We start from the raw sequence: 24,564 nt of genomic DNA, 5'->3' as shown, positions 1-24,564 counted from the left end.
CTGTGTGTTGAGTTATTTTCAGAAGACAGTAAATCTACACTGCTATACAAGTTGTACACTGACTACTCTAAGTTATATCCAAGTTTCATGTCTATAGTGTTGTCCCATGAAAAGATATAATGAAATATTTGCAGAAATGTGAGGGGTGTACTCACTTTTGTGATACACTGTACAAGAACATACAAGTACATACAAGTGATAGCTCAGTGGTTAAGGTACTGGACTAGTAATCAGAAGGTTGTCGGTTCAAGCCCCACAACTGCCAACTGCTCAAAATTGTGTTCAGTCATAATTGTAAGTTGCATTGGTTAAAAGCGTCTGCTGAATGCCGAAAATGTAAATGTAAATATATACCTGAAATGACAATAAGGCCTCTCTTAAACTCTTGAGATATAATAAAATAACTCATTATAATAAACTTAAATAACTTTTTTTTGCTAAACTCAACACCTTTCGTCAAGAAATTTGTACCCTTAAACTCAACGTTTCCCTTAAACTCAACATGTATGCGACTGCTGCTTTGTTCAGCGCTCGGCTTGAGCGGTGCAGTAAAACGTCATCAAAGTGAGAATATGAGACGAATCTGCATTTGTGTGAAATAACTGTCAGATTCACTCTGAAAGCTCCACATGTATCTGTGTTTATATGGATTTTCCTCACTGTTTCACTTTTAAACTTGTGTTATAGCTCAGGGTTCTGAGAAATTGTGAGAATCAGCTTGTCCGAGAGAGTCTAAAATGCTTATTGTTGAAAAAAAAAAAGCTTAATGTGACTTAATGTATTAAAAGAATGACATAGAAACACTAAAACTCTTCTAATTATTACTGTGAATACGTTCTCTCCACTAATTAAGTAGCATAAGGAAACAATAAAGAAGTTAAGGTAAAGAGTTTTAACTTTTTAATTGTATTTCAGTGTCTTTATATTATATTTGTGTTATTTTCAATGTAAAAGTCAAAAACAACCCCATTCTTTTACATAAGCCTAAAATATATGCAGTTCCACGGGACCATAGAACGCATTAACAGGTTTTCCATACATCCTTATGGGAAAAAATACCTTAAAACTCAACGCCTTTTAAACTCAACGCCACTCCCAGAACCAACTGACGCTGAGTTTCAAGATACCACTGTATTTGTAAACAGCTTAATGAAATGAGCAGTGGTTGCTCAGCGGTTAAACTACTGCCCTAGTTTTTGAAAGGTTGCTTGTTCAAGCCCTACCACTGTCAGTTTTCCAACCGCTGGGCGCTTCATCAACGTTGTTGATCCTCAATTGCTTTGATTGTATACGGTCACAGTTGTGAGACATTTTGGATGAACGCATCTCACTCACTCACTTTCTTAACCGCTTATCCAATCAGGGTCGTGGGGGGGAGGGTTCTGGAGCCTAGCTTTTCAATGGGCGCAAGGCACACAGTAACACCCTGGACGGGGCGCCAGTCGATCGCAGGGCAGACACACATACACACACTCATGAACACACCCATTCACCTATAGGGCAATTCAGTGTCTCCAATTAACCTGACTGCATGTTTTCGGACTGTGGGAGGAAACCGGTGCTCCCAGAGGAAACCCACACAGACACGGGGAGAACATGCAAATTCACACTCATACACACACCCATTCACCTATAGGGCAATTCAGTGTCTCCAATTAACCTGACTGCATGTTTTCGGACTGTGGAAGGAAACCGGAGCTCCCGGAGGAAACCCACACAGACACAGGGAGCATGCAAACTCGATTCAGAAAGGACCTGGACCGCCCCACCTGGTGATCGAACCCTGGACCTTCTTGCTGGCAGGCGACAGTGCTACCCACTTAGCCACCGTGCCGCCCATGAATGCATCTGCTAAAAACAGCTGCAAAAATCACCAAAGTCCCAAGTCTGCGTTCTTTATTTACATTTACATTTTCAGCATTTAGCAGATGCCTTTATCCAAAGCGACTTACATTACTATTACAGTATACGTACAATCTGAGCAATTGAGGATTAAGGGCCTTGCTCAAGGGCCCAACAGCAGCAACCTGGCAGTGGTGGGGCTTGAACCAGCGACCTTCTGGTTACTAGTCCAGTATTCTAACCACTAGGCTACGGTTTGCGCTTTATAATTATTTTAACTGTACCTGGAAAAACACATTTAATTCTTTCACTTGTAACTGTGATATTCACAGATGATTATTATAATCTGACTGTCTGTGTTAATGTAGACTACATCTTAAGATAAAACTAGTCTATAAAGACCTGGGGTTACAACTAAATTGTGTTTGAGGTCGTAATCTTCTTCAGGAGGGAAAAATGAGTGTGTAATATTGTCAACGTGTCATTTGAAGTGGTCTATTTTAAATGAGACCGAAAAGGTTATAATTACAGACCGAAGAGTCCATGCTGCACTGTGAGGGAGACGGAGGAGGAAAAGTCCTGCCCTTACCGAGAGATTTCCTGTTACTGAGCAAAGCAAGCAGAACCCTGTGAGTCAACCCCTCATAGCGTTCACTCACAGACGTACTCTTTCTCTCTCTTGCTCTCTCTCTCTCTCTCTCTCTGTCTCTATTTCAGTTCAGTTCTCTCTCTCACACACACTCTCACACTCTTTCTCTCACACTTCAGTGACAGAAGGGAGCGTGCTGATCAATACGAGTGGCGGGAGGCTCGCGCAGGAGTCAGTGTTGAAGCGCGAGGAGAAGAGCGGCTCTGACTTCATTTAACCGGAGTAATTTTAACTTCATTCATGTGAGACACGGACTGAGTAAAAAAGTTCACTAATGGAGACTTCTGGCTGTTCTGTTTTCTGGTGGTTGGCTATCTTCGTATTTTCGGCAATGTCTGACAGGAATGTAGTCGGTGAGTACCGAATTTTTGGCCACTTCTAGGCTATTAGTTTGGAAGTTAACTCGCGTGAAGCGCGGTGGATTTGGAACACCGCCAACACTAAACTCTTTGACAACTACGTTTACTACTAACAAGCTGACGTTTTTAACAGGTGACTGTTTTACTTTAAATAATATAGCAGTTGGATATATATTATGTTTACTTTTTCTTCTTTATATCAAGTCTTTTTGGCGTAGTTGTCAAAAGTTACAGTAGTAACATTTACATTTTTACATGTTCAGCATTTAACAGACGCCTTTATCCAAAGCGACTTACATTGCAGTTACAGTATACAGTTTGAGCAAGTGAGGGTTAAGGGCCTTGCTCAAGGGCCCAACAGCAGCAACCTGGCAGTGGTGGGGCTTGAACCAGGAACCCTCTGTTCACTGGTCCAGTACCTTAACCACTAGGCTACAACTGGCACCAGTAACAGTAACAGTAAATAACTGTACTGTAGATAACTGATAATACGTGTTCATAGAAAGTTCTTTATCACTAAAGTCATGCTGGGAAAGTTAATAAATACCTTATAATGATTTCTATACTGATAAGGGTGGACGATATTATCATAGCATCATATCACGATACTTTTACACTACACAGTATGTAGGTATGCAGCAGTTAAAAATAACAGTTAACAATATCAACAGACCTGTCATTGTAATGCAATTGTAGTTATATACATATATTTATGTTTAACTACACATAGAGGTGTGTAATATGACACATTTTATAATACATTTCATAATACAGAATATGTATTGGAATGTGGAATTAGATTTGGATATAGCCAAGGAAAGATTGAGGGGTTGCTGTATTTAGTAAATCTTTTAAAATAATAACTATAATATTATTATTATTATAATAACTATGTGTTAATTTCAACACACATACAGGCCTGTGACAGGATTTTGGAGCAAAGTATATGAACTTCTCAGCATTAATAGTGTTTTTAGAGATGTGCAGGTTGCTCATGCTATTGGCCCTTACACACCCCCATACAATAACAGACTAGCTTTTAAACTTTGCATTGGCAGCGTGCAAGGGCAGTTGTAGCTTAGTGGTTAAGGAACTGGACTAGTAATCAGAAAATTGTTGGTTCAAGTCCCACCACCATCAGGTTGCCACTGTTGGGCCCTTGAGCTAGACCCTTAACCCTCAATTTCTTGGATTGTTTAGTCACAGCTGTGAGTTGCATTGGATAAAAGCGTCCGCTAAATGCCGTAAATGTAATAACTGGGACGGTCATTTTCTTCTTTGGCCTGGAGAACAGAAAGCCAGTTATTTCCAAAAATAAGCTGAAAGGTGGTCAGACCACAGCACAAGTTTTCACTTTTGAATGTGTTGCCCTCTAAGGAATGGAAGTTCACAGACATTTAATCATGGTTTTTGGCCTGGTCCTTCATGCACAAATTCTCCAGATTCTTTATTTTTTACATAATGTTGTAGACATTATATTGCGAAACTCCTAAATTCTTTGCAGTTGTGTGTAGATAAATGTTGATTTATAATCTGTAGGAGTATGTACTCACAGTTTTTTGCAAAGTGCCAAATCTTAACTCATGCCTGCTTGTAAACAACAGTCATTTGTAAATGCCCTTAAAATACCCAATCCTGATATCACCAGTTTTTCTAGCATTCACATTTTTCTAGCATTAAAAAATCAGTAGAACTATAAATTTAGGCAATCCATATTTTTGTCGTCTTATGTTTGCATTTCACTTTTTATCCAAAGCAGCCTACAGTTCTGTGACAGTATACAGTCAATCAAGCAATTGAGGATTAAGGGCCTTGCTCAAGGGTCCAACAGTGACAACCTGGCAGTGGTGGGGCTTGAACCAGCAACCTTTTGATTACTAGTCCAGTACCTTAACCACTGGTCTACAACTGTTGTTGTTTAACCTGATGATTAGTTGTGATCATCAAAAGCAATTAGCAGGAAAAAAATGGAATTTGATGAGTATGTAATGTTTGACTTGATATCAAGCTGGGTATTGTTAATAATCATGTAGGAGGTTTACATTGTACAATCCATAAATGTCTTGGGGTGCCTTTTCTAGGTTTTTGCTATAGCGTGTTATTCTTGGACATTTCTTTTGGTACACATAATGAGAACCACTGGACTGTATAGCAATCAAGCTGGCATCAGATAGATCATGTTTACTCAGTGATCAACCTTCTGCATATGTTTGTGTTTGTTTGTTTGTTCTGTATCCTTATTTTGTAAAATTATACTCTTCTTCTCAAGATCTGTTGTGGTATTTAATAGAGAAAAATAAAATTGTGTCTATATGCACACAATCTTAATGGTAACTTGGTGGTGGTGGGGCTTGAACGAACTACCTTCTAATTGGTAGTCCAGTACCTTAACCCCTAAACTGTCTCTACATTTTGGTGTTTTTTGGAAATTAAATTCTAAATTTGTTCAAATTTATAAAATGTAATTAAATCAGAAAATCATTGCACATGTTTGTACTTTTGTTAGTTAAATACACAAAATGAACAGATTCCAGTTCTCACTGCATTTTACAAAATGTCCCAACTTTTCCAGAAATTGGGTTTGTATATGAACCCCATTGTACTTTTGTTCTATCTGGGTTTTGTTTGTTTGTTCATCTGGTTGTTTTTGTGACTGTGTGGTTAAAAGTGCCCAAATCCACATATATAAATTACAAATTAAAATAAACCAAAACATGACACTCCTCTTGTAGTCCACAAGTGCTGTGACCAGCAGGGTAAGAATCGCAATCCAGGCTAGTGTTGGCTGTAGATCACTTTCTTCTAACTGTGCTGGTTATAAAAGGATGTGTTTGGTATTGTTAGGGAAGAAGGGCATTTTTTATTCCAGCCAATTCCTCTTCCTCTTTTTAAATAAGCTGGTTATTTATCGCTCTCTCTCCCTTGGCATTCATTTTACCTCTTATCCCATGATTACAGGTGAGTTAGGTACTAATTACACCAAATGAGTCTCTCCCTGCCTTGCTCCTTCTTTAAACAGCAATCTGTCTGATATACAAAGCTAATGCTTCCTATTTGGCCTATATGGATTAAAGCCCTTGTTATCTGTTATTAAATATTCTTTACAAAACATTCTGCTTTATCTGAAGCAAGTATTATGCATTTCAAAAGGTTATTGTGCATTATGTGCTTTGTAAACAATGTTTAGGAAGTCCATATGCAAACAACATTTATGTGTAGCTGCTGTATTCCTGTATGTTGCTACTTCAGAACACATGTAAAATAAACTAATAACTCAGTTCTTCTTGTAATCACCTACATGATTTTTAAAATTATTAAATCCACATTGATATTTATTAGATGCAGTAGGGCAGCACAGTGGCTCAGTGGGTAGCACTGTCACCTCACAGCAGCTGGGGCAGTCCGGGTCCTTTCTGTGTGGAGTTTGCATGTTCTCCCCGTGTCTGCGTGGGTTTCCTCCGGGAGCTCCAGTTTCTTTCCACAGTCCAAAAACATGCAAGTGAGGTGAATAGGAGATACAAAATTGTCTATGACTGTGTTTGACCTTAAAATTTGTTTACTGATGTACCTTGTGACCTAAATGTAACCAAAGTGTAAAACATGACATTAAAAACAAACAAACATTCGATGCAGTAAGTTTGAGCCATCGAAATCTATTGAACTTTATTTGTGTGTGAATAAATTCCCCTGCAGTATATTTGACATTTCTAACTGCATGCAGTGCCATGAGAGGTATTTGTCCACCCACATTATTTCTTGTTTCCACAGTTGTTGCACTAAACTGTTTTAGATTATCATACAAAATGTTATATATTTTGAAACACAACAGAATTGTATTGAATACAAGGAAAAGTGCTATGCAAATCCTATATCACCCAGGTGTAAAACTACTTAAACTGCCCGCAAAACTTATAAAGGATTGTGTAATCTGCACCATACAGTTAGACATAATTACTTTTCTCTAGCATTCACCCTACCTGTTTTTTTCTTCCCACATTAAGTACTTTCCATTACAGCCAGGAACACACACCAAACACAAACATGCTGTCATGTAGTATTTTTTGTTGTTGTTTAGGCCAACTAAGTATGCCCTATCTGCACACATAGACACACAATCAACTGAAAAAATCCAAATGTAAATAGAAGTCTTGACAATTTTAAGCAACATACAGTTAAATATCAAAGTGTACCAGTTTAACCTGTTTATGACAGCTGTTATTTTGTGATCACATTCTTTTTAATGATGAAAAAGTGATGTAGATGATTTGGCATAGGCTAGTTGAGAGTCAAGTTCGCAAGCAAATCATGCAAATAATTACTCGTCATTAAGATAGTGGCGCAGCGGTAAAGTACGCTAGCTCACCAGAGTTGGGTTTCTAGATGCATCGTATCGAACCTTTCCGACTGGGTTGGGCGGCAGTATGAACAACGTTTGGCTGTTGTTCAGGGGCTTAGGGGTAGAGTCGGAGCATCATAACTGGTACAACTGCGGCCCCTGCTGGTTGACTGACGGCGCCTGCACAGGGCTGAGGAATAACATTGAGGGGGGTGTGACCCTCCGTGCGCAGTGTCTCTCGGTGTATGAACTCGGCTCGTGCAGGTGAAAAATGCAGGCTGTACTGATTGCGTGCCGGAGGGGGCGCAAGTCAGTTGAGTGGCATCCTTTTAAAAAAAAAAAAAAAAAAAAAGATAGTACAAATACTACAAAAAGTTTCATTTAATAATCTTTATTTGCTTCTGCTGTAAAGTACTGCATACTTTACTAGTTTAAGGGCAGTAAGTTAAAAAATAGCCTTAATGTTACGTGTCTGTCTGCTTGTCTATGTGCTCTTCCTTCAGCTATCTGTTTGCATGTTATTCCACCTCTACTGCCTTGATGCTGATTACTCTTTGCTACTCTGAGATAAGGTTTTCTGGTTTATCAGGGACCCACAGCCTAAGCTGACTGAGCAAAACCAACAATTTAACCTTATTTTTCAAAAGGCAAGTTTGGAACCACAGTGCCGAATCCAAATGTACTGTAGTCTTTGGATTGGTTGGATCAGTTTCTTTTTAAGCCAGTACTTAAAGTTCCATGTCTGCACTTTTAAGGCAAACCAAAAAAGCATTGAGCACTTGACTATCTCCTTGAAAAGAATAGAATGGATGAACTCTGCAGTAAAGGGCTCTTCAGTGCAGTGAGCAGAGCACTACTGAAAAAGATCTTTTGTAGGTCTTAACGGGGGTGTAACGCCCAGGCAGTGAACAGGAAGAGGTGTTAGACTGAACCCGTGTTTACTCTTGCCTCTCTGGGCCTCTGAGTGCTGAACTCTGAGTACTGAACTGAGAAACCTATTTAGGGAGGAGAAGGGTCATGTAACCTCCAAGTGGCTAAAGCTGATTTGACCATATTAGTCTTACTCTTATCAGTACAAGCACAATCCTTTCAAATCCTGCTTCTCTATGCCTGAACATTTGACCAGCTGTAACACATGCCCAGAATTACAGAAGTTACAGATGTTAATAACTATCCAGTAATTGTTAGTTTAGTTGACGTCATCTGTGCAAGGAGGGTCACATTTCCGTCTTCTGCTTCCTTCCGTATCCAGGTCACTCAGGTCTTCCTTTAGAAAAGGACTGGAGAGGACATAACTGAGCAAATAAGACAGAAAATTAACATTTTACCAGCTTCAACCCTATAAAACAACTTCCATGTTCTTAACAGTAAACAAACTTAAAATCCATCTGTGGTTATGAGTTTAGGTGGCAAATACTGGCCCTGCGGCGCTCAGTTAGCACAGCAGTAAATCCCACTAGCCCAGTACCACTGGGATCCAGGATTCCAATCTATTCCCAAGTTGTGTTATGAGTGGTTGGGCGTCGACATACAAACATGATTGGCTGTGTATGGAGGGTGGGTGGCCGAAGCCCAGCAATAGATTGGTATCCTATCCAGGGTGTGTTACTGCACTGCATCCAGTGATTCCAGAAAAGTCTTGACCCACTGTAACCCTGATAAGGATAAAAAATACTTGCCCTGTTCTCTAGGGGGGAGGAATTCCATCCATGTTTACTCTGCCAAAGTGACACTACACATAGTTACGTGAATCTCTGGGCTCCTGTACGCAGAATTCAATAGTTGACCCTAGGGCTGGGCGGTATATCGCAAATATCAATATATTTAATATTACCTTTTACACGATGTTGAAAATGACCGTATTCGATATATCGAGTGTGCGTAGAATACACAGGTTACCATTTGAGAACATTTTAAACACAAAAGCTCTGCACGGAACGCTTTCCTTTGCATATGAGCGGGTGGGCGCGTGCACCGTTCACGTGGAAACTGAAACAATGAGTCAACGAGTCAGAAACGACTCTTTTCAGACGAATTATTCATTGGAATCGAATCAGGAAACTGTGCTCTTATCTGTGGTAAAGATTCATTCATATTGCTCACTCTGTTTCAGTTCATTTGTTGAAAAGGTTCAGATGTATAAACCAATCAGAGCTTCTGAATTCAGATTTTGGGCGGAATTTCAACCTCTCTCTTCATTGGTTGTTGTATAAGTGACAGCTTAGTGAACGAATTTCCAGTTTCAGCTTTTAAAAGCGACTGGAATAAATTTTCTAAGACGGTTTTCATTAGTTAGGTGGATAAACACAGTTAAATATGGATTTTTATATTCTGAAAATATTCTGGAAACATACAAGATGCCCTCTAAGGTAAGCAGCAGTTATGATTTTATGCTGCTGTGTGGTTGATCTGGGTCGCGGTGCTGCTGTTTACCGTGCAATTTTATTTTGCAATGATAGCAAAGCATTATCAAATATTAAACGTTTTCTGGATTTTTTTGATGCTCATTAATTTGAAGTAAAACGGACAGCAGAAATGTGATTGTGAGATTATGTTGGTTTGTTTAATATAATTATTGTCAATATGAATACAAATACAGCCTTGTAATAATACAAAATATAAACACTGTAATTAGTCAGAATGTATCAGAACTACAGTACTTTGTGTTTTTAAGATAACTTATAAACAAAATAAGCTAAAATACAGGCAGTGGCCTGCCATCGTACTTTAAGTTTACATTATATCGTATCGTATATCGCCACTTCTCAAAAGCATATCGAGATATGAGTTTTTTAGTCATATGGCACAGCCCTAGTTGTGATGCCTTCCAGGCTGCAGTTTAAATGCATGTGGTGGCTGGTTTCACATGTATCAGAAACCTTTCTCAATCTAAATCAGGACAATGTTTTGTGTCATTAAACTGCAACTGGGGGTTTAGTTAATGTAGCATTACATCTGGCTAACAATATACAGAATCCACACAACACACAAAAGCACAGTCTTAAACTTCTCTAAACAATCCAAGTCTTATAATCAAATGTTTTTGAAACAGATGTTTCTTTTTACTGCATTGTTATCCTCACGTTGCACTTAATTGACGTTATCTGATGATATTTAGTCATGCATTTAGGTCATTGTTTAGAAGTGATTTACTTGTTTAGAAGTTTTGAATGTCAAGCTATGACTTCAGAAAAACCAAATCTAAAAACAAAGACTTGTCCACCAGCATCAAGCAGAGAGGAAATTTCAGCGTCATGATGATTAATACATGGACTGCATTGCATTTAGTCAATCATGTAAATCACAACCTCAAAACCCACAGGAACATGAACATACCCACAGCAGCAAGCAGAGAGACAGTCTAGCAGCATGTGCTGTGACAAATTGACCTGAACGTTAGCCTCATAAGTAAGCCATGAGACCTTCAAGCATGTACCTTTTTAGCTACTTCCTTTTGTCAACCTTTGATCAGACTCCTAAAGGATACATGTAATACTACCCTCAGATTTAGCCAAAACAAGTGAACTTATAAGTCAGCTGCATTGTCAATGTGACATGCTTTGGGAGCACTTAAATGCAATTCCAGTGAAATGAATTAGTTACTGCTACTTCAAGCATGATTTTAGATTAGTTCTGCTGAAGCAGACTTAGAATGCATTGCCACAGTACCAGCACGGCCTTGACTTAGGCCTACAAAAGTGGCATTGTATGCAAACTGTAATATTTTGCCTGAGGACCTATGTGGCATTTAGGAAAAAAAGGAAGATTGCCATCCTTTAAGCATTTTAAGCATTTTTATTATTATTGAACTGCATTGAGCTCCAAATTGTATTACCCTGACTATGTGCATGTAGGGTTTATGAGAGCTAAGTCAGGGATCATTTTTTCTCTTTTTCTCTTTTAGTTCAGTAATTTCCTTTTTACTGATGTAGTTAATATTCCCTCTTTAACAGTGGTGTATTACAGTGAATATTGATAGATTTTAGATAATAATAATAGTATTTAAGTGGACTCAAAATAAAGCATTAGCATTGTTGGCAAGTAATTGCTTTTACATATGTTGCAAATATTTATCTTCCTTAGTGCAATTTGTTGCAATTTAATGTTAAAGGATTTTACAACCTTTTTCGATTGGTAACAGAGCTCATATATCCTATTACATACATTTATTGTGATGGTTTTGTCCAACTGGTCTGCTCATCAGCCAGCCAGAAGCTGGGAAGCCTTTTATCAGAGTAAAGGAAGGCTTTTATCAGGGGAGGCATGCTTATTACACAAGACGACAGCTGGTCTAGAGGGTTACATTACACTGTTTAATGACTGCATGTGCCCCCCACACACAAATATGAACACACAAATTCTCAGCATGGCCTTTAGAGTCTGTTGTTGCCATGGCTAAGACTTGCTATACAATATATTTTCTGATAAGAAAAAACAATCCACACCTAGTTGTAGCACTCACTGTGGTGGCGGGATAATGTCTCAGTATATTGCTGTAAATCTTATTTTATTATAGAAACCATATCCTAATATAGTAGTTTATTTAATGTCAGTTTATTCTCAGATTTAATCTCTATACAACTGTATAATTACATTTTACATAACATCTACGTATCTCACAAGCAATTCATATAAAGCCCAGTTGATTATAAATAAGCAGTAAAATTTGTGACATTTTACAGCACAGATTTGTACGACTGTAAAACCATAAACTGTGTAGCTACACCTCCATGAGTCAGTATGTTTTTTTGTCCAGCAGTACTGTTGTGATATTATTCAGTGGGTAGCACTTTCGCCTCACAGCAAGAAGGTCCTGGGTTCAATCCCCAGGTGGGGCGGTCTGGGTCCTTCCTGTGTGGAGTTTGCATGTTCTCCCCGTCTGTGTGAGTTTCCTCCGGGAGCTCCGGTTTCCTCCCACAGTCCAAAGATGTGCAATCAGGTTAACTGGAGATACAAAATTGTCCTGATATTAAACTTGATGAATGAGCTGATGAATCTTGTGTAACGAGTAACTACCGTTCCTGTCATGAATGTAACCAATGTGTAAAACATGACGTTATAATCCTAATAAACAAACAAACAAATGACAATACAAGCATTCATACACAAGCATTTTTAGTACACAAGCATTTGTACACAAGCCACATCCTTGATTTGTTACAAACTTTTGGCTTCTTAGTAAGAAAGTGCAGATGCTAGCCTGACCTGCAGTTCCGACCTATTTTCTATCAAAGAAATGTTCTGCATTATGAAGCTCAATATACAACAGCAGAGACCCTGGACTGTTGAGCAGCTGAAGTGATATACCAAGCAAGAATGTAATCCACTTTCAGAAGTACTTAAGTTGTGTACTGGTTGCTAAATGAATACAGAACATTGTTAAAAGGAGAGGTGTCCTAACTTGTTTTGCATCAAACGATTTAAAGTAAATACATATAACCAAACAACATTTTTGATTACTTTAAAAAATCAACATCTGTGTATTTTTTACACTTAAATACAAACAAAATAACAAAATAATTACCATTGTTAAGTCATCAAGTAATAAGTCATTGTTTTCTGTTATTTTTTACCGTTAATTTTACTGTCATGAATTTTTGTAATTGAGGTCTATTACAGTTATTTAGGTAGAAGAAAAATTGTTCTACTAGTTGTGTAGTTCAGTTAGTGTATGAAGAAACAGTCAGGGTTGCAGGTCTAAACTTGTCAGAGACAGAAGATGGACAAAGAGATCAGCATGCAAGATCATACCGATCACACTAACATGCCACAATGTACCTCCACACACTGCCCCATCTATCAGCAGACTAGTATACCCCCACGAACAACAGGAAAAGGGGATCATAGATGCAATATAATTATAAATATCTTTCTAATCCAGTGCCCAAGGACCACCAGGTCACAATTTCGTTCCTTTCCGACTCAAAACAAACTTAGGAGGGATAATTAAAGGCTGTAAATTGGTAATTACCTGGATCAGCTATGGTGGGAACTGGAACAGAACAAAAATGTGGACGGGCAAATTGTCTTGGATTGGAAACAAAATTATAATCAGAGGAATTTAGATAAAGGCTTTTTCCGGCACCTTAATGATCTGTTATAGTGGATTCTCTTATCCCGATAAGCAATTACCATTTCAAAAGCACATCCTGGATTTTGCTTGTTTTGAATACATATGCTTTTATGTTGTTTTACAGGCATGGTGGCTCCCAGTGCACTGATAATCAAGGCACTGTGTAAGTTCTGCGATGTGGAGCTCTCAAACTGTAATGGCACCGGAACATGCAAAGTAAGCTGTGAAATCACCTCTATCTGTGAAGAACCTGATCAGGTCTGTGTGGCAATCTGGTACGTCACGCTACTTTTTTTTATTATTATTTTGTTCTGTGTGACATGAACAAAACATTGCTACAAATAGTCCAAAGCTAAAAGGTCTTAAATGAAAATAATTATCATAGACTGTTAAATGTGGTCATCTTAAATCAGTGAGGTAATGTTATCATGTTATAATGTGACATGTCATAGACCTAAATATTCATACATACAGATTAGAAATATGGTCATGGTTCAACACTTCCCATGACCACAGGGCCTCAGTAATTTTTAAAGTTAAAGTTAAAAAGCTTGGCACAATCTTGAACCTACCTAGAGTTGTCTGTCTGGCCAAATTTGGGTTCTGGGCAAGAGAAGTCTTGGTCAGGAAGGTAAACAGGAACCCAGTAGTCACTAAAAGAGCTACAAAAATCCTATGTCGAGATGTCCATCTTCATCTCCGCAGCACTTTATAAATCAGGCCTATATGGCGGAGACATGAGGGAAAAGATTATTAGACAAATTATAAGATGAAAATTGAACTCTTTGGGCAGAACGCCAAGCATTATACAGGTGAAATTAGGCACTGCACATCACCTGCCTATTATTATCCTCCAGTGGTGGCAACATTATGCTATGGGGTGCTTTTCAGCAGCATCTTCAGTGGCATCTCTAATTCACCTGACTGCACGTCTTTGGACTGTGGGTGGTAACCGGAGCTTCTGAAGGAAACCCACACAGACACAGGGAGAACATGCAACACGCAAGGACCCGGAACACCCCACCTGAGGATCGAACCTAGGACGTTCTTGCTGTGAGGCGACAGTGCTACCCACTGAGCCACCATGCTGCCCTTTTAATGTTTTCACTGACCAACTGAAGTGTATTCTTTAAATATAAACCAATTTAGCATTTTATGCCGCCAACACACTCAAAGGGGTGTTACAGAGGCATGTTTACCACTGGGTTTTTAATCATTGGGGAACTTATGATTCTAAAGTTTTGCAAGTTTAATTTTGGCCTGTTCTTCTTTGATACAATTTAGACATAAATCATGCACAATACATTGCAGGCAGGCCAGTCAATCACATGCACCTTTTGCCTTTTGAAAAAAATACATTGGCTTGATGGCAGCACGTCTTTCTAAAAGCCCTATAGAGTTTGTTTGTTTATTAGGATTTGCATGGATTTTCACTTGCATGTCTTCGGACTGTGGGAGGAAACCGGAGCACCCGGAGTAAACCCACACAGACACAGGGAGAACATGCAAACTCCACACAGAAACCGAACCCAGAACCTTCTTGCTGTGAGGTGACAGTGCTACCCACTTAGCCACCGTGCCGCCCCACCCTATAGAGAAGGTACCATCCATGTCAATGGTACCCATGCTGTGGGCACTGATGCACTGATAGTTCAAATTTTTAAGCCATGACCCATCATTGCTTGTTAAATCTGAGCCTTTGTGGGTCCTCCTTTTATACCCAATCATGATTCCCTCACCTGTTACCAATTCACCTGCTTTTTGTGGAACGTTTTAAACATTTTAAACGTTTCTACATTAATGCCACATTGTTGTTTTTTAATCAATTAAGAATAAAGACTCAGTAATACTTTGATGAGATGCTTTACACATATGAGCCAAAATATTAGCCATCTGTCTGATATGCTGTCAATCAGCTCTGGTTCACCAATACACAAGACATCTAAAGGTGTCTTGTGATAGATGCGACAGGTACCAGGGTATTACTAGTGGGTCCTTAAAATTCTATACATTTTAAGTTGAATTGTCATACAACACATCCTGGTGCCACTTCTACATGTTCTCTGATGGCACGGCTGCCTGTGAGCACTTGTTGCTATTTTAGAAATACTTCTGGCCATTACTGTTTGGCCTGTATCAAAGTCACTCAGCTGCTCATATCTGCTGCATTTAACACATGTACTACAAGTTGTTTGTTATATCGAGCACAGTCATGGACAATTTAGTGTCTCCAATTCACCTCACTTGCATGTCTTTGGACTGTGGGAAGAAACCGGAGCACCCGGAGAAAACCCACGCAGACACGGGGAGAACATGCAAACTCCACACAGAAAGGACCTGGACCGCCCCACCTGGGGATCGAACCCAAGACCTTCTTGCTGTGAGGCGACAGTGCTACCCACTTCGCCACCGTGCCGCCATGTACTACAAGTAACTGCCATGAGCCAAACATTTAATATATTCCTGACAGTGACACGTATAATTGTTATAAAGTAGGCAGGTGGTCCCAATGCTTTGGCACATCAGCATATACTTGTCAGCTAACAATTAACCATCAGTTAATGACAGTTGGATATTGGTCAAAAGAACAGATGTCAGATTATGATGTGTTTTTGTAGAGGTGAAGCTATTCAGTATTTTTTGTGTATGTGCAGATGTGGAAATCTTTAATACTAACTGTGTTTATTTAAATATACATCCTTTTTATGTGATAATCTCTTTAACCATTATGTGTGGTTTGGTCCTTCAGGAGAAAAAATGAGCATAACAACACCATTGAGACATTGTGTCACTCGCCATCCTTACCTGTGCATGGCATTCAACTACCCACCGACACCAGCAGCGTTTGTGAAATGAAGCAGCAGAAGACAGAGAGCGGACTGCTCTACATCTGTTCCTGCACGGAGGAAGAGTGCAACCAGAACCTAGTGTTCACACACAGTGAGTTCCATATCCATTTTTCATCCTTTTCCCTCCTAGTCCATTTACCCTCCATTTGCTGCGACTGCAATTAAAAAGTCCATATTTAAAGGCCTTGAGCAACAATAATGATTTAATTTGTTAATTTTATGATATTAGTCAAATGTAGGAATTAGGATAATCACAGTTAACTAAAATAGTTACAGTCAGGCAATTATGTGCAAACTCAATTTCTAAAAAATAATAGTCCCTCGGTTAGCTATAATGTTTTACCTCATGTAACCATTTGGAAGGAATCATCACAGCTTTTTTAATAGTAAAAATGTTGCATAATTCAAGATTTGTTAAAAACTTTTACCTTCAAAGCCATTTCCCAGAATAAGAACTTGATAAGAAACGTGAGCCATATGTCATGGTTTTTGCTTCCTGGTTTGGAGATTATGAGAAATAAACAGTTAGTATATACACCGATCAGCCATAACATTAAAACCACCTTCTTGTTTCTACACTCACTGTCCATTTTTTCAGCTCCACTTACCATATGGAAGCACTTTGTAGTTCTACAATTACTGACTGTAGTCCCATCTGTTTCTCTACATACTTTTTAGCCTGCTTTCACCCTGTTCTTCAATGGTCAGGACCCCCACAGGACCATCACAGAGCAGGTATTATTTAGGCGGTGGATCATTCTCAGGTGTGTAGGTGTTGTGCTGGTATGAGTGGATCAGACACATCAGCGCTGCTTGAGTTTTTAAATACCGTGTCCACCCACTGTCCACTCTATTAGACACTTCTACCTAGTTGGTCCACCTTGTAGGAATTATCTACTTTTGTAGATGTAAAGTCAGAGACGATCGCTCATCTATTGCTGCTGTTTGAGTTGGTCATCTTCTAGACCTTCATCAGTGGTCACAGTACGCTGCCCACTGGGCCCTATTGGCTGGATATAATCTTGGTTGGTGGACTATTCTCAGTCCAGCAGTGACAGTGAGGTGTTTAAAAAATCCATCAGCGTTGCTGTATCTTATCCACTCGTACCAGCACAACACACACTAACACACCACCACCATGTCAGTGTCACTGCAGTGCTGAAAATGATCCACCACCCAAATAATACCTACTCTGTGGTGGTCCTGGTAGAGTCCTGACCATTGAAGAACAGCATGAAAAGGGGCTAACAAAGCATGCAGAGAAACAGATTGACTACAGTCAGTAATTGTAGAACTAGAAAGTGCTTCTATATGGTAAGTGGAGCTGAAAAAATGGACAGTGAGTGTAGAAACAAGGAGGTGGTTTTAATGTTATGGCTGATCAGTGTATGTATCCATTGTATGTATTAACTAAAATGAAAATCATTATACTGCATGTAACCTCAGCTCTGGGTTTTCAATGTAGCACTGAGCATCCCACTGAAATTCTTGCTGCATTTGGTGTCCAGACATGCTCATGTGCTGAAAGAAAAAATGTATATATTTCCGTGGAGAAAATGCAGCTGCCTAGCTCGTAACCAAACAACAAACTAGTGAAAAAATAATGATAAAAAATAAAGCAAGACCTTCTTTATTTAAAACTGTGGGAGCAGGAAATTCCAGGAACTCCAGGTACTGCCTTTGAGTTAGGGGACAACATTTAACATGTATTCATCAGCCCAGCATAGAATTTATTTTTCCTACACTAGTAATCAGTCAGAGGGCCGGCACAGGGTTTAACCGTCGACCTGAGCTTAAAAATGCATATGGGTAACACAAGGGCTGAAGCCCAGTCCAGGATATTCCTGTATTGTCCCCTGTGTTTTCCAGTAGAACCTGTCGTGACCCTGACTGGGATAAATCAGTTAATGGAAAAAAAAGAAATAAAATTGTCACAGGTTGGAAAGGTCCATTGTTATGTTGATGTATCCTTGCAGTCTTTTCCACAGTGCATTAACTTACCATGATGTAAAATAAGCTTTTGATTAGTGCCCCCCCCCCCCCCCTTTAGTTTTTATTTATTTGCTCATGACCTTATTTAGGCTAAATAAATAACACTGTTGCTGTTAAATAAACACATTTGCACTGACATTGCACTTGTTTGCACCCTTACATAGAAATGCCCCAACTTACTATCACAGGAAGTCTATGTTTACTTATAGGTTTACCTAGAGCAAACCTACAAAAGAGGCAATGTTTTGTTGTGTGTTCTGTTCATTTTGAATATGTGGTTGTCTGGGGTCAGCTAATAATTTAGCTTGCCTTGTTTGGTATGTTATGCACACAGTGCCTAAACCAGGGCCTGAAATTGACTTACTATCCTTTTTAACACCTCCAAAAATTACTTATAGGTTCATTCCTAGTTAAAGTGATATTTTAGTATATATAAATTTGACTTTAATTCCATGAAACATAAAGACAGTTGTTATTTTTGATACAGCAGTTATACATAGTTAGCTGTGTTTAGCCTGTTTTTGACCAACCTAAGTCTTGGTTCAGGTCGTGTATAGAGTCAGGCAGCAGAGAATCCCAGACGTGTGGTTTCCTGTCTCTTTAACTCAAAACAGAGTCGACGCAACCACATAGCAAAGCAGCTGTGTGCACAGGGCATGCTCTGACTTAATGCTTCCACATGTAAACAGGCCCGTGGAGGTGTATGCACCATTTGTTGCATTATTAATACCACTGTCATCAAAAGCACACATACACAGAAGGTTTCCAATGATTATAGATCGTTTTAATAGGGAGCTGTGAGAGAGAATCGCTTCTCAAAGGTGTGTTAAATGTAGGAAAGCAGGTCATGTGCCCACACAGAGAAGATAAAGGCCTTGCTTAGCATCAGTCACAGGAAGTCTGTGTTTACTTACTGGAGTGGAGCTACACTGTGCTTCCTTAAAAATGCCTGGCATTACTTCTCCCTACCATAACATTTTGTAATTCATAAACGCTGTGTATTAGTATATTTAAAACAAAATGCTTTTTGGAAGATTGCTCAGGTGGCACAGCAATATTATGATAATCCACTACTGCTGAGATCCGGGTTCAAGTTTTAGGACGTCTACTAGGACATACATACATTACATACAGTGTATCACAAAAGTGAGTACACCCCTCACATTTCTGCAGATATTTAAGTATATCTTTTCATGGGACAACACTGACAAAATGACACTTTGACACAATGAAAAGTAGTCTGTGTGCAGCTTATATAACAGTGTAAATTTATTCTTCCCTCAAAATAACTCAATATACAGCCATTAATGTCTAAACCACCGGCAACAAAAGTGAGTACACCCCTAAGAGACTACACCCCTAAATGTCCAAATTGAGCACTGCTTGTCATTTTCCCTCCAAAATGTCATGTGATTTGTTAGTGTTACTAGGTCTCAGGTGTGCATAGGGAGCAGGTGTGTTCAATTTAGTAGTACAGCTCTCACACTCTCTCATACTGGTCACTGAAAGTTCCAACATGGCACCTCATGGCAAAGAACTCTCTGAGGATCTTAAAAGACGAATTGTTGCGCTACATGAAGATGGCCAAGGCTACAAGAAGATTGCCAACACCCTGAAACTGAGCTGCAGCACAGTGGCCAAGATCATCCAGCGTTTTAAAAGAGCAGGGTCCACTCAGAACAGACCTCGCGTTGGTCGTCCAAAGAAGCTGAGTGCACGTGCTCAGCGTCACATCCAACTGCTGTCTTTGAAAGATAGGCGCAGGAGTGCTGTCAGCATTGCTGCAGAGATTGAAAAGGTGGGGGGTCAGCCTGTCAGTGCTCAGACCATACGCCGCACACTACATCAAATTGGTCTGCATGGCTGTCACCCCAGAAGGAAGCCTCTTCTGAAGTCTCTACACAAGAAAGCCTGCAAACAGTTTGCTGAAGACATGTCAACAAAGGACATGGATTACTGGAACCATGTCCTATGGTCTGATGAGACCAAGATTAATTTGTTTGGTTCAGATGGTCTCAAGCATGTGTGGCGGCAATCAGGTGAGGAGTACAAAGATAAGTGTGTCATACCTACAGTCAAGCATGGTGGTGGGAATGCCATGGTCTGGGGCTGCATGAGTGCAGCAGGTGTTGGGGAGTTACATTTCATTGAGGGACACATGAACTCCAATATGTACTGTGAAATACTGAAGCAGAGCATGATCCCCTCCCTCCGGAAACTGGGTCGCAGGGCAGTGTTCCAGCATGATAATGACCCCAAACACACCTCTAAGACGACCACTGCTTTATTGAAGAGGCTGAGGGTAAAGGTGATGGACTGGCCAAGCATGTCTCCAGACCTAAACCCAATAGAACATCTTTGGGGCATCCTCAAGCGGAAGGTGGAGGAGCGCAAAGTCTCGAATATCCGCCAGCTCCGTGATGTCGTCATGGAGGAGTGGAAAAGCATTCCAGTGGCAACCTGTGAAGCTCTGGTAAACTCCATGCCCAGGAGAGTTAAGGCAGTTCTGGGAAATAATGGTGGCCACACAAAATATTGACACTTCAGGAACTTTCACTAAGGGGTGTACTCACTTTTGTTGCCGGTAGTTTAGACATTAATGGCTGTATATTGAGTTATTTTGAGGGAAGAATAAATTTACACTGTTATATAAGCTGCACACAGACTACTTTTCATTGTGTCAAAGTGTCATTTTGTCAGTGTTGTCCCATGAAAAGATATACTTAAATATCTGCAGAAATGTGAGGGGTGTACTCACTTTTGTGATACACTGTACATTCTCACCTGTGTCTCTTTTGGACCTATCTGAGATCTTGACAGGGATGCGAAGCTCCACTTGTGTTTTGGATCCTGCTCCATCAAAACTTGTTAAGGGTTGTTTTCCAGTTATCTCATCACTTATCACAGAGATAATCAATTCCTCTCTTAGTTCTGGCTCAGTCCCTCAATCACTCAAATTGGCTGCTGTTACTCCCATACTTAAAAAACCTGGACTTGACTCTAACATTATGAGTAACTTTCGGCCCATTTCCAATCTTCCATTTCTGTCGAAAATACTGGAACGTGTTGTTGCCTCACAGCTCAAAGATCACCTAAATTCCAATAATCTATTTGAATCATTTCAGTCTGGTTTCCGCCCCCAGCACAGCACTGAGTCAGCCCTCCTCAAAGTCACAAATGACCTTCTTCTTTCCTCAGACTCTGGACAAATTAATATTCTCGTCCTCCTTGATCTTACTGCAGCTTTTGACACCATTAATCACTCCATTCTTCTGTCCCGCCTTGAATCCTCTGTCAACATCACTGGTACTGCCCTTTTGTGGTTAAGGTCATATCTCGTAAACAGACAACAGTTTGTTAATATCAACAATTGTAGTTCTGCCATTGCTCCACTGTCCCAAGGCGTTCCCCAAGGCTCAGTGTTAGGTCCCCTTTTGTTTATTCTTTATATGCTCCCCCTTGGTGACATCATACGTCGGCATGGTTTACATTTCCACTGTTATGCTGATGATATTCAGCTTTACATCTCCTCCAAATCCATTAATACTGAACTTCACTCCACTCTGACAAATTGCATCACTGAAATGAAATTGTGGATGAAAGCTAATTTCCTCAAATTAAACTGTGAAAAATCAGATATGATCATCGTAGGTCCTACAACCCTGGCAAAAACCACAAAAAATTTTCAAATTACCATTGATAATGACACTTTGTCTCCGTCTTCTAACATCCGAAATCTTGGTGTAATTTTTGATAGCAACCTCTCTTTTGACCGCCATGTAAATCACATCACCAAAACTGCTTTCTTTCATCTAAAAAACATAGCACGTCTACGTCCATCACTCTCCTTTTCTGCCGCCGAAACCTTGATTCATGCTTTTATTACATCCAGAATTGATTATTGCAATAGTATCCTTTATGGTACATCTAACAAAATCCTAAAAAAACTTCAGTATATCCAGAATTCAGCTGCTCGCCTCCTTACTCATACTCGCTCCCGTGATCATATTACACCTGTTCTACAAAAACTTCATTGGCTTCCCGTTGCTCAACGCATTCAATTCAAAATTCTTCTATTCACTCACAAAGCTCTCCATAATCAGGCCCCATCCTACCTCACCGACCTGCTCCATCAGCACATTCCCTCCCGTAGCCTTCGCTCTTCTGAGGCTAACCTACTGTCCATACCCTCTAGGACCAAGCACCGGACCTGGGGTGACAGGGCCTTTTCCATAGCTGCTCCATCTTTATGGAATGCTCTCCCCAAACACCTACGAGATTGTCCTGACCTGTCCAAATTCAAGTCACTTCTCAAAACTCATCTATTCAATATGGCATTTAACTTGTAACAACACGAAATAAATGCTTTTATTTTTGCTATTCTTTTTAATAGTTTTTATACTTAGATCACGACAGAAATGTGAAGTCCTAGATCCTAAAACTTGTAAAGTTTTCAGTTTCCTGATTGCATGTAAATCTGTCCTGTTTCTGTCTAATTTTAAGAAATTGTTCTATATTTGTTGTTCTCTCTCATAATTTAGCTAATTTTTAATGAACTGTCTTATGCTGCTCTCTTTGTTTTTATCTTAATTATTCTTGATGTTGATGTACTATTTTGATTTTGTACTATGATTTGTATGGTGTATGTACGTATTTGTTTTGATTATTTGTCTTATGTAAAGCGTCTTTGAGTATCTTGAAAAGCGCTATATAAATAAAATGTATTATTATTATTATTATTATTATTATTATTATTATACACTGATCAGCCATAACATTAAAACCACCTCCTTGTTCCTACACTCACTGTCAATTTTATCAGCTCCACTTACCATATAGAAGCACTTTGTAGTTCTACAATTACTGACTGTAGTCCATCTGTTTCTCTACATACTTTTTAGCCTGCTTTCCCCCTGTTCTTCAATGGTCAGGACCCCCACAGGACCACCACAGAGCAGGTATTATTTGGGTGGTGGATGATTCTCAGCACTGCAGTGACACTGACATGGTGGTGGTGTGTTAGTGTGTGTTGTGCTGGTATGAGTGGATCAGACACAGCAGCGCTGCTGGAGTTTTTAAATACCGTGTCCACTCACTGTCCACTCTATTAGACACTCCTACCTAGTTGGTCCAATTTGTAGATGTAAAGTCAGAGACGATCGCTCATCTATTGCTGCTGCTGTTGTAATCCCTACTTTGAAGTGGTCCTGTGGTGGTCCTGACCATTGAAGAACAGCATGAAAGGGGGCTAACAAAGCATGCAGAGAAACAGATGAACTTCAGTCAGTAATTGTAGAACTACAAAGTGCTTCTATATGGTAAGTGGAGCTGATAAAATGGACAGTGAGTGTAGAAACAAGGAGGTGGGTTTAATGTTATGGCTGATCAGTTTATACACTATTTGATTCATAAAATAGCCAAGCCCTTATATCTGGCATTGACAGTTAAGTAAGGCCCAAAATAATCTGGCTCTGAATTTTGTGCTGATGGTTCTCACTGAATAAACCATAAGCATGTGCTACTGTTGTTATTAAAGTGATAAAAGCTACTGGATTAGCACAACACAAAATGTGCATGTGGTTCTAATAAGTAAATCATAAAACTCATCAAAGAGCCTATGTTGTGGCATCTGATTGCATGTTGTAATCCTTGGCTCAGTACGAACAATGACAAATGTACTGTGCAGCAGCAGCTCTTTCAGTTTATCGCTGTTGGAAGTGTCTCTGTTCCATCCCGTTTACAGTCGAAGCTTCACGCATAACAACTTTTACACTTGCTTTTGCAGCTTATTAGTGGATGTGGTGGTAGTGCCTAGCTGTTGCTGTGAAATACATTTTATGCTGGAGAATTTTATTGGAGTTTCTTCATTTACCATACCATAAGTTTGGAGGTACAGACAAATAGGGTGGGTTCGAAAACCTAGGGAGCTCTCTACATAGACAGCATTTTATGTCATCCTACGTGCGCTCCAGAGAAGGAGGCTGTTTGAAATCCTAGATGCCTTAATATCCTCACTAGTAAGGTATCTTAAAATTTCAACTGTACTGAGTCGCCGCTCAGGTAAAACGCACACTGTTCACCAGAGCTGAGATCTTGAATACATCGTATCGAATCTCGGCTCTGCCTTGCCGGCTGAGGCTGGGCGGCCACATGGGCAGCGATTGGCCTGTTGTTCAGATAGGGGCGTGATTAAGCCAGATGGGGACTCTCTCTCAGACTAGTGCTCTCCGTACACAGCGCTGTACTGCACTGCACTCGTCAAGTGTAGGTGATAAGATGTTCGATTGCTGTGCACGTGTCGGAGGGGTCGTGGAGCAGCCTCGTCCTCCCCAAATCAGGAGCAGGGACCAGCATTAGTGAGAGGATGATTAACGGGTAGAAATTGGATGCGCTAAAGTGGGAGAAAAAGGGGGAAAAAAAGAATGAGTGAGTCAAATGCTCAATCACGATGCTGCCTTAGCGGT

General features: G+C 39.8%; 1 protein-coding gene across 1 annotated transcript in view; it reads left to right on the top strand.

Moving 5' to 3' along the window:
* The first annotated feature begins 2,603 nt into the window (after positions 1 to 2,603).
* tgfbr2b (transforming growth factor beta receptor 2b) overlaps positions 2,604 to 24,564 on the top strand; it is a 44,885-nt gene continuing 22,924 nt past the window's right edge. Inside the window, exons 1-3 of the mRNA XM_062991336.1 lie at positions 2,604 to 2,844; positions 13,384 to 13,534; positions 16,009 to 16,199. Coding sequence (XP_062847406.1) covers positions 2,766 to 2,844; positions 13,384 to 13,534; positions 16,009 to 16,199 — 421 coding nt within the window. The 5' untranslated portion in view covers positions 2,604 to 2,765. The remainder of the gene's footprint in view (positions 2,845 to 13,383; positions 13,535 to 16,008; positions 16,200 to 24,564) is intronic.

Source organism: Trichomycterus rosablanca, chromosome 3 (genome assembly GCF_030014385.1).
Source record: "Trichomycterus rosablanca isolate fTriRos1 chromosome 3, fTriRos1.hap1, whole genome shotgun sequence".
Classification (NCBI taxonomy): Eukaryota; Metazoa; Chordata; class Actinopteri; order Siluriformes; family Trichomycteridae; genus Trichomycterus; species Trichomycterus rosablanca.
Note: the sequence above shows the minus strand (reverse complement) of the source record. Positions and strands in the feature narration are given on the sequence as shown.